This window comes from Mastomys coucha, unplaced genomic scaffold (genome assembly GCF_008632895.1).
Source record: "Mastomys coucha isolate ucsf_1 unplaced genomic scaffold, UCSF_Mcou_1 pScaffold21, whole genome shotgun sequence".
NCBI lineage: Eukaryota > Metazoa > Chordata > Mammalia > Rodentia > Muridae > Mastomys > Mastomys coucha.
In genome coordinates this window covers 18,800,230-18,810,530 of record NW_022196904.1, presented here as the reverse complement: position 1 = coordinate 18,810,530, position 10,301 = coordinate 18,800,230, and the positions used below count along the sequence as shown (strand labels likewise).

Here is a 10,301-nt window from a genome sequence, read left to right as displayed (position 1 = left end):
CTCCTTCCCTCCCTCCCTCCCTCCCTCCTTCCCTCCCTCCCTGTCTATCGTTTGTTGTTTTGAGACAGGATATCATTAATTTATTTAGCCAAGACTGGCCTGGGACTTTTTATCTAAGGCTGGCTTTGAACTCATGATCCTCCTACTCCATGCTACAGGAGTGTGTCACTACACCAGCCAGGCTCTTAGTTTGTTCCTTAGCAGTACCTCCCACCCCTACCCCGTAGCGCAGCGAAGCTCTGTTGCATCCAGACAATTAAATATTATTCAAGATACGAGGGGCATTGTGATGGCTCACTAGGTAGAAGTTCTTGCCATGCGAGCCTGATGACCTGATATGATTCTTTGGAACCCATCATGGTACAAGAACCAACTACAGAGTTTTGTCCTCTGACTTCCACAGGCGCATCCCAGAGGGCACATCCCAGAGACGGGCGTATGTTCTCTATACACATACTAAGACTTAAAATTAGAAAAAGAATATTAAAAAGAAACGAATTGTCAATACATAAGATGAAGTGAAAAGTCAAGCTAGTTTGAGGGGCTGGAGAGACAGACGGCGAAGCTCTTTCAGAGAACCTGAGTTCAGTTCCCAGCACCTACACTAGTGGCTCACAATAGCTTGTAATTTCACCTCCAGAGGATGAGGTGTCGTCTTCTGGCTTCCTCAGACACTTGCACTCATGTATGTACATGTGCATACACATACATAGAAAAGTAAATTAAAAAAATTTTTTTAAACACCTAAATGGCCTGGGCATAGTGATGCACACTTCTGGTCCTAACAGGAGACAAGAGGCAGGAGGATTACGGCAAATTTGAGGTCAGACTGGTTTACATAATGAGTTCTAAGGCAGCCAAACATAAGGAGACCCCAAACCAAAACACCACCAATACAAAAAACCACTTATGAGATTAATAAAGTGCACTTCTGGGAATGTCTATGAGGTTTTTTTTTTTTTTTTTTTTTTTTTTTTTTTTTTTTTTCTGTTTTTTTGAGACAGGGTTTCTCTGTGTAGCCCTAGCTGTCCTGGAACTCACTCTGTAGACCAGGCTGGCCTCGAACTCAGAAATCCACCTGCCTCTACCTCCCAAGTGCTGGAATTAAAGGCGTTCGCCACCACCGCCCAACTTATGAGGACTTTCTTATAGTTTGAGTGTGAGGACTCTAACTGAACCCGTGGGTTCACAAATAGGATGCCACTGGTAAGAGGCAGTGAACCGTGGGAGATGGGCTTTGCTGGAGGAGTGGTGGAACTGGAACTCTTCTTATCTTGGCTGGGGTCTCTTATGTAGTCCTAGCCGCTCAGCAGGACACACCCAGCACAACAGGGATTTATAAACCAGCCCCCATCTAACTTGAGAAAAATAACTAAGTCCTTAGGTTGTTTCTAGCTGGTATTCGGCCACAGTGACAGAGAAGCTTGTTGCTCAGCGAGGATGCATACACCCTTGTGGCAGATGTGTGGCTTTGGTGTAAGGCTGACACAGGGGTGATAGGAGGAGTTAATATGTGGAGACATTTTTTTCATTACTCCCCAGGTGAACACACACAGCGGTGGGTCCCATTGTGGCATTCTCATACATGCGTGTCTTTTTACACTGTGCCCACCCATTTTGCCTCGCAGCTCCTACTGGTCCCCTTCTTCCAGCTAGTGCGTCCCTTCTGTGCTTCTGGTTCATACATTCCATTGCTGTATTTCCTACCTCCCTTAAGATCTCTTCCTCCCTCTCATGACCCCACTTTCTAATTTCATGACCCCTCTCCCCCATGTAAGTACAAAAGCATGATTTTATATCTAGGTTTTGTACACACAGTTTTTGTCTTTCTCAGCCTGGCCAATTTCACTTAACATAATCGTTTCCAGTTCTGTTCATTTTTCTGGAAATGTTATGACTCCATTTTTTCTTCCTCCTCCTCCTCCTCTTCCTCCTCTTCCTCTTTCTTCTCTTCTTATTTTGTCTTGAGACAGGGTTTCTCAAGTGATCAAATTTGTACCTCTAAGGAACATAAAGGCCTGAAGAGCTTAACACAGATACCAAGTTGGATAAAAGGATAGATCTCGCTTTGGGGAAAAGCTCCAGACCCCATGAGGGTCTACAAGGGGTATGATCACTCACTACGGAGCATGAACATAGCATTGCACAGTTAGCTATCCAAGGAGATGGAATAAGTGTGAGCCTACATGAGTTAGGACTGAGGAGTTGAGTGTAGCCGTAATGGAATAGGTGTTAGGGGGTTATTTTCTTCCTTGGACTCCAAGTGTGGTCAGGAGTGGGCCATGTTCCTGTAGGGCTGGAGTGATCAGAATGTGGGTTTTCAAAGGACAGACTGTAAAATGTACTCTTGAAACAAAATTTGGGTTGTTTTGGGGAGAAGCAAGGAGGGAACTTCATGATTGAAAACTTATTGATCATTTCTGTAGAGCATCAAGGCAGAAACTTAGAAGCTCAGCCCTCAGATCAGGCACCATACTGTGGCCTAGGGAGTGGCCAGGAAAACAGTGTTCACAGTCCACTGGTTTCATGAAGTCTCAGGGCTCCCCATTGTCAGGTGAAGGGATCCACTCAGAGAGGTGTCAATGTGGAAGCCAGAGCAGCGTGTGTGTGTGTGTGTGTGTGTGTGTGTGTGTGTGTGTGTGTTTGAGAGCAAGTGCATTCGCCTTTGTGCCCAGTTTTGGGTAGAGTCTCTGTAACCGGTATAGACCAGAACTCTATACAGTATAGAACTATCTGTATAGACCAGGCTGGCCTTGAGTTATAGAGGTTCACCTGCTTCATCTCAGAACTAGGAAGTGTTAGGATTAGAAGCATGTGTCATCATACAAGACTTAATTCTTAAGTTTTCCTTGTTCTGAAAGCTGACCTCTGTGGGTTCACCACATTCTCTCAGGCACTCTTTGGGGGGCCCACACGATTTGAAAAATGACTTGGCTAGCTAACGGTGTGGAAAGCCTTGTTAGGTCTGGCTCAGAGAAGAGGAAGGTTCCATAAAAGTGAGAAGTTCTCCTCTCTGTTTCCTCCCCTGTCATTTATTTATTTAAAAGATGTGTACCCCAGCTAACTGCCGATTTACACTCGCATAAAACTTTCTTTTAATTAACTTGTTGATGTGTGGGCAGGATGCATGCAGCAATGTGGAGGTCAGAGGGTAACACTCCAGTTAGTTCCAGCCTTCTACCTCCCAGTGGGTTCTGGGGCTGGAACTTAGGTTGGGCTTAGTGGCAAGTGCTTTCCCCAGGGAGCCTTCTTGCAGCACTCCACTCACTTCCCTTTCTTATACCTTTTTCTTTTGTCCTTTTTGGCTGTGTGACCTTGGAACACTGGGGACCCTTAATTATCCCCAAGCAGCAGTCTTAGCTGAGTTGAGTTTGCAGTGCATCCCTGCCCTATGCCTGTGTGGGCTCAGTCATCTGTCACCGGAAGAACAGGGCACTGCTTAGGCAGGTCTATTAAAGGGCAATCGTATATCTAGGTTATAACAGAGAGGGACTGAGAGCGTGAGGATGGCTTTAGTCTTTTTGTCTCTTACAGTGTCCCTGGATGAGAGCTGCAGGTCTGTTATTCTGCCATCTGCAGGGCTGTAGGAATAGCTAGCCTTCTCAAGGCCTTGAATTAAGAGAACAAGGTGTCTTTGATTGCCATCATCCTCTTGAGTGAAAAGAGGGACAAGCTCAGGTAATGCCAGGAACAGTCAGTTATCAGGTATGTTGCTGACCTCTGAGTCCCCCCCACCCACAGGGAAGGATGGGCTCTCTTGGTCTTCCCAGTACTGCATTAGCACACCAGTAGTCCTCTGTGCAGTGACTTAAAGAGAACTGACCCAACAGCACAGGAGCATAACAAACATACGTTCCATTATTAGCTGGGCCTGGTGGCCCTTAATAAAAAACTGTAATTCAGCACTCAGTAAGTTGGGGGTAGGAAGAATGCCATGAGTTTGAGGCTAGCCTGGCTTACAAAATGAACTTGAAAATGGGTTCTAAATGGGTTAGAGTTAGACCTTATCTCAAAACCAACCAATTGATCCTGGAGAGATAGCACAGTGGTCAAGCACAGGGGCTGCCATTCGAGAAGATCTGGCTTCAATTCCTAGCACCCATATGGTGCTAATCCCAATTCCAGAGGGACTGATACCCTTTTCTGGCCTTGGTAGGCACTGCATGCACACAGTACACAGACATACATGCAAGCAAAAGACCCATGCAATGAACAAGAAAAAAAATAAAGCTCTTTAAAAAGTTGCACTGTGAGTGTATGGGGTGGTGCATACCTTTAATCCCAATACTTGGGAGGCAGAGGTAGGTGGATCTCCGAGATCAAAGTCAGCCTGGTCTATAGATTGAGTTCTAGGACAGCCAGGACTACACAGAGAAACCCCAAACCAAACACACACACACACACACACACACACACACACACACACACACACACACACAAAAGGACTGTGTTTTATGTTGTGATACTAATATTAACATGAGATCCTGGGGAATATCAAGAAAGGAAATTGATAAATGGTGTGTGTGTGTGTGTGTTTGTATATGTATGTGTATATGTGTGTTTATATATATGTGTGTATGTATGAGTGTTTGTGTGAATATATGTGTGTGCAAATGTGTATATGTGTGTTTGAATGTGTGTGTGTGTGTGTGTGAAGCTGGCAAAGGATCAACTGTACTGGTTAGTTTGTCAACTTGACACAAACTGCAGTCATCTGGAGAGAAGCCCTTACTCCAGGAGATGCTCCGATGAGGCTGGCCTGCAGGCAAGTCTGTGGAGCAATTTCTGGATTAATGATTGAAGTAGGAGAGCTCAGCCCTCTGTGTTGATACCAACCTTGGGCACGTAGTCCTAAATTGTGTAAGAAAGCAGGCTGAGAAAATCATGATGAACAAGTCGGGAAGCAGTGCCCCTCTAGCACCTCTGGATCAGTTCGTTCCTACTTCTAGGGTTCTGCTCTGAGTTCCTGTCCTGACTCCCTCCAATGACTGACTGTGGTTGGGACATGTCAGTCAACAAGACCCTCTCCTCTCTGAGTTGCTTTGGTCATGATGTTTATCACAGCAAAAGAACGCAAACCAAAACCATTACATTACAACCTTGGTAGGAAAAGGGAGAGACATTTGTGAGAAGTGCTTCTTTCTGCCTGATGTGTTCTCTGTGGTCTCAATTCTTTCATTCCATGCTTTATGGAGGCTTGACAAGAAGGAATCCTTCTGATTGGTTTCTAGGAAATTTCCATGAGCTTTTGGCTAACCACTTTCGTTCTCTGAGCATAGACTGCATACAGAGTTGCTGTTGGGGCTGTCAGTACTCAACAAATGGAAAATATTCTCTCTAATCCTTGACTGAGCCTTGTATTTTCTGGTTTATACTTTGCATGATATGCTGAGTATTGAATTTAGGGCCCCAGCATTCCAGGCAAGCATTGTACCATTGCACTACAGCCCCAGACCATCTAATGTACTTTTTAAAAAACACACTGAACCCTCCTAGTTAGGGAAAAACTCCTGATAAAGACTAACTTCGTTCTTGTCCTGACTGGCTTCCAGACTTCCTAACTGGAAAATGTCATGTTAAATTAGAATCAAATTAGTGTTCTATTGGCCAAAGTTGACCTGAAGCTATGTTATCTGGCCAATAAAATATTTAAAGAAGGCTGTACCAATGTTTGAAAATTATTATAAGATGTTGTAAATTATAGATGTTAGAAACCTAGTTTCCAAATTTCTCTTGAAAAATCAGAGGATGAGGCGACACTGAGCCTGTGCTTCTTCCTGGAGTAATGGAGTAGGCTAAAGAAGGCTGCCTGGGGGGAAGGCGTGCAACCTGTTTCCCAGCCCCTATCTGGCCATCTTCACTCCTTTAGATGGTCTACTTGACCCCAGTGTAGGCATTTTAATTTGTGGCTCTCTGGATAGCAGAAAACAGGTTATATCAGGTACAGAGCATGTGATAAGCCAACATGCCCAGCTTTGTGGAAGTTCTCAAGAGACAGTCCTTTCTGTCAGTCAGGATAGACTAGGTCACACTGATAATAAACTCTCAATGGCTTAGATGGCAAAGGTTTATTTCTTGCTTACGGAAACCTACATACAAAGTGAACATATTCTTGTATTTTCACATCCAGAGACATATATAAGAATACAGGCATATATAGAGCATAAACTCATGAAAAAATGTATTTAGATATGGGTCATTTTAAACTTTCTAACTGCCTTTATTGGGGGACTTAGTATCCAAATGGGCTACAAGAATATCCACCTTCAGCCAAGGAAATACCCACACTAAAAAAGGAACCTGAAAGCTTATATATATATAAAAAAGGCTGAAGCTTTCATTACATTAAATCCCATGCAAAACTCAAAAATAAAATACCAAATATGCAGTGCCTGCAGTTTGTTGTCTCTTTGTCCCAGTGAGGTAGCCTCCACCTCTGTTCTCTAGCTGAGGAGGGAGATGGATCCCAGACGCCCAATATGCAGAGAGACAGAGGAACCTGGACTGGGCCGGAGAGGTGGGCCCACAGGCTGGAATCCTCTTCCCCCAGGAGGAGCTGCAGGCACACAGGAAGGGGCAGGTCCAGGTCAAACCTAGTCTCACTTCCCTCACTCCTCTAGTCCCCACTCTGCCTGTTCTTACTCTCTGCTGGTGTTCTTGCCTCCAGTCTTGCTCCCTCCACCAAAGCTACCATGCTCTGTCTAGCTCAGAACATTCCCCAGATCCCCTTTGTACAGTTACTGTTCCAGACTTGCATGCCACATCTATAATCAGAAGCCTTCCAGCCTCATCTCTCCTGGGTCCAGCAGATCCTCTAGGGCAGCAGTTCTCAAGCCTTCCTAATGCTGCAACCCTTTATACAGTTCCTCATGTTGTGGTGACCCCCCCACCCCAATAAAAATGTTGTTATCTCATAACTTGTAATTTTACTACTGTTTATGAACTGTAATGCAAATCTCTGTTTTCCCCCATGGTCTTAGGTGACCCCTGTGAAAAGATCATTTGATCCTCAAAGGGTTATGGCCCACAGGCTGAGAACCAGTGCTCTAGACCAAAATACAGCATTGGACAGGGGCCTGTCAGCCTTCATCTCTGCTCCACTGAGCTTTCTCCTTCCTCACATTTCTTCTAGTCTCGTCATTGAGCCTTGTGAGGGTTTGCAGGTTCCCCAAACAGAACAGAAGCTCCTGGCAAACCGTTATCAGTCCCTCTAGTCCAGACCCTGGTTACTTTACTCCCTTCTAGACTTGAGCAGGAAGCTGGGGTATGGAGTCCAGCCTCTGCAGTGTTTTATTATATGCCAGCCACGGAAAGTCTCTTACTTCCAGGGCCTCATTTTCCTGAAATCAAGGCACTGGACATTTGTTATTCAGAACAAAACTGGTAAGGAGTGACTCACAGAACAACATTCAACTGCAGTCTCAGAGGCCTGGCTGAGAAACTCTGGGGCCCTGACCTGAGGGCATTCAACTAGTGTCTGTCCCATTTTTGGTTAGTTCTTGCTTGTTCTAATGGCTACCATTTCCCAACCAAACGTATCTCATCCTCTCTTCCCAGGAAGGTTACCTGGTGGGCCACAGGGGTGGAGCAGAGAGATCCAGGCTGGGTTAGGGGGGACGGATGGGGTCAGGCGGGGAGCCTGGGATGAATCTTTCAGACCTACAAGGGCCTCAGCTGCCTCCCGCTGCAGCTGCCGCTCAGAGGGGCCAGATGTCCAGGCCAGGCAGGAGGCTCCAGGGGCCTGCAAGGGACAGGGAGAGGAGCACGCTGGGAACTCACTTCCCTCCAGTCTGCAGGTACTTCCTTCCTTTATTCCCGAGTTTCCCTTCTACAGATTCAACTTCCTCCCAGGCTCCTGGATGCTACTTCTTTCCCAAGACCTGTGGCTGTAGCAGAAGAGAGTCTGGGGTGCCACAGGACTGGAGTATCAGAGTTGAACATCTGGAAAAAGGAGAGACACACACACAGGAAGTGGGTGAGGCATTCTGATCTGGGAACTGGAGAACTTGGGCAAGTTTTGTTCACTATCTTGGCCATTTTACTTTCTGTACAATGAAAATCTCTGCGAGCTTTCCCCTCTTAGGCTACTGTGAAGTTATATGGAGTCACTGGTGTTTTTCAAAAGCGGAAAAGATTACCAGTGGGCCTGGGACTGCTGTCTGCTCCACTAACCTGCTTCTCTAGCCCACCAGCTTCCTGTTCCAGGGAATAACGCCTTCAAGAAGCTTGCTCTAATGGTGTTTGGTCTCTACTTGTACCTTACCACAGTGGCTTCCTGTGTCACCAGACAACCCTACCCTATTGTACCTGTTTCAGAAGAATGAACTGCTTGTTCAAGGTCAGGCCAGTGTTAGGTGTTGGTAATTATTATAATGACCGGAGATGAGTAGCATCTAGAAATTACTGAATGGGATCTGAGAGGTGCAAAGTCTCATCAAAGCCCCAATTAGGAAACAGAAGAGATCTGCCTGCCTGCTCGTCTGCTCCCCTTTCCCTCTTTTCCAGAAAAAGAATCTCAAGCCCTGACCTTGCTGGTTCTACCTGCCAAGCTCTAGGATCACAGGTGTGCACTAACACACTTGGCCTGAAACTTTTCCTTCTGTATTAGCTGTTATGGCCGGCAGCACATAGATAAACTCAAAATGAACACATTTTCTTTTGTTTTCCTACTTACGTGTGAGGCAGGTTAGGGGGTCCTTGGGGCTCTCCAGAAAGTGGAGCTGTCAGTACTGAGCGAGATCCTGGGCAGGTCGGGAGGGTCCCATGAGTGGGCAGTCGGAGAGAGGTGCCAGGGTCAAAGCCTAAGGAGACAAAAGAACACAGAATGTACAGGGCTCAGGGTCACAGGACTGTGCTCCCTCCACCCCCTCCATGTCCCTTTTCTCTCCCCTTTCTAGTATAGTGGCAACTTAGCATTCAAATATCTGTTGAATAAAAGGTGAATTAACTTTTGTTTTTTAAAATTCAGTTTACATCCTAATCATAGCCCCTCTCTCCTCTATCCCCAGTCCTACCCTTATATATTCTTTCCCCCATTGTCCCCTCCTTTTCTTCTCAGAGAAGGTGAGCCCCCTTGGGTACCCCCCCCATACCCTTGGGTGTCTAGTCCCAGCAGGTCTATACACATCCTCTCCCACTGAGGCCCAACCAGGTAGTCTTAAGTAGAGGAGAAGGGGATTAAATAGCAGGCAGCAGAGTCAGAGACAGTCCCCACTCCACTTGTTAGGGAACCCACACGAAAACCAAGTTGCACATTTGCTACAAATGTGTAGGGGGTCTAGGTACAGCTCTTGCATGCTCCCTGGTTGGTGGCCAGGTGAACTAACTTCTTACCAGGGAAAGGATGTAGAGGGACAGCAGGTTCTTGGCACAGCAAGCGGCACACCACTGGAGGTGGCATTGAGAGGCCTGGGGGCAGCCAGTGTCCAGGGCCCCAAGGCCCAGGAGGCACCGGAGTCCAGGGCAAAGGCAAGGCGTCCGGGGGCCGGCTGAGCAGCAGCGGCCCATAGTTCTCCTGTAAGGGTAGAGGGCACGCCTGACTCGAGCATGTCTGGGATGAGGGTGGATCTACAATTGTCCCACCTTAGTTCACCCACTCGCCAAAGAGCACCTCACAAGTCAGGGCTGCAGTTGGAACCCAGAGAGCACAGAGGAAATAATCCAGGCAGGAGTCAGGCTAGGAGCCATTCCCTCAGGACTCGGGTCTCTTACCTTCCCAGGGGGTGTCAGTACCAGTGGGACTGCTCCATGGGGACTCTGAGGCTGGGGTGTTATGTTCTCCTTTCCAGCTGTGAGGAACCAGGGAGAGATGCAGTGAGCCCATTTCCTGACTCCTTTCCTGCCCCAATTTCAGCTAAGGGCTTGTCTCCCTCTGGCTTCTTTATTCTTTTGTTCATGAGATCCAGGCTAGCTTCCCTGAGCCTCCTGCTTCCACCTCCACATGCTACCATGACCAGACCTGTTCTGATGCTTGCTTCTTCTGTGTAGCCCTCCTCCAGACAGGGGTCTAGCTTGGTTAGCTTCCAGTTCACCTTTCGTCTCCAGTGCTGGAATTATGGACATGCCTACCACACCCACTCTCCCCTTTCTTTAAGATCGTGTATTATTGTGTTTGGGCCGCATGGTATGCACATGGAGGCCAAAAGCAACTGTGGGGAGTCAGTTCTGTCCTCTGTCTTTCTGTAGGTTCTGAGGATCAAGCTCAGGTTACTAGGTTTGCACATCAAGTACCTTTCCTCCCATTTTCTCTCTTCAGCTGTCACTGTCTCCTTGCCCACCTTTTTTTTTTTTTTTTTTTTTTT

The 10,301-nt window shown here is 46.7% G+C and overlaps 1 protein-coding gene across 2 annotated transcripts in view; it reads right to left on the bottom strand.

Moving 5' to 3' along the window:
- Positions 1–6,052: 6,052 nt before the first annotated feature.
- Dmrtc2 (DMRT like family C2) overlaps positions 6,053–10,301 on the bottom strand; it is an 8,132-nt gene continuing 3,883 nt past the window's right edge. For both annotated transcript variants that reach the window (XM_031385686.1, XM_031385685.1), the window contains exons 4-9: positions 9,712–9,788; positions 9,334–9,514; positions 8,675–8,801; positions 7,881–7,941; positions 7,567–7,741; positions 6,053–6,556 (exon numbers count right to left, since the gene is read on the bottom strand). In XM_031385686.1, coding sequence (XP_031241546.1) covers positions 6,444–6,556; positions 7,567–7,741; positions 7,881–7,941; positions 8,675–8,801; positions 9,334–9,514; positions 9,712–9,788 — 734 coding nt within the window. In that variant the 3' untranslated portion in view covers positions 6,053–6,443. The remainder of the gene's footprint in view (positions 6,557–7,566; positions 7,742–7,880; positions 7,942–8,674; positions 8,802–9,333; positions 9,515–9,711; positions 9,789–10,301) is intronic.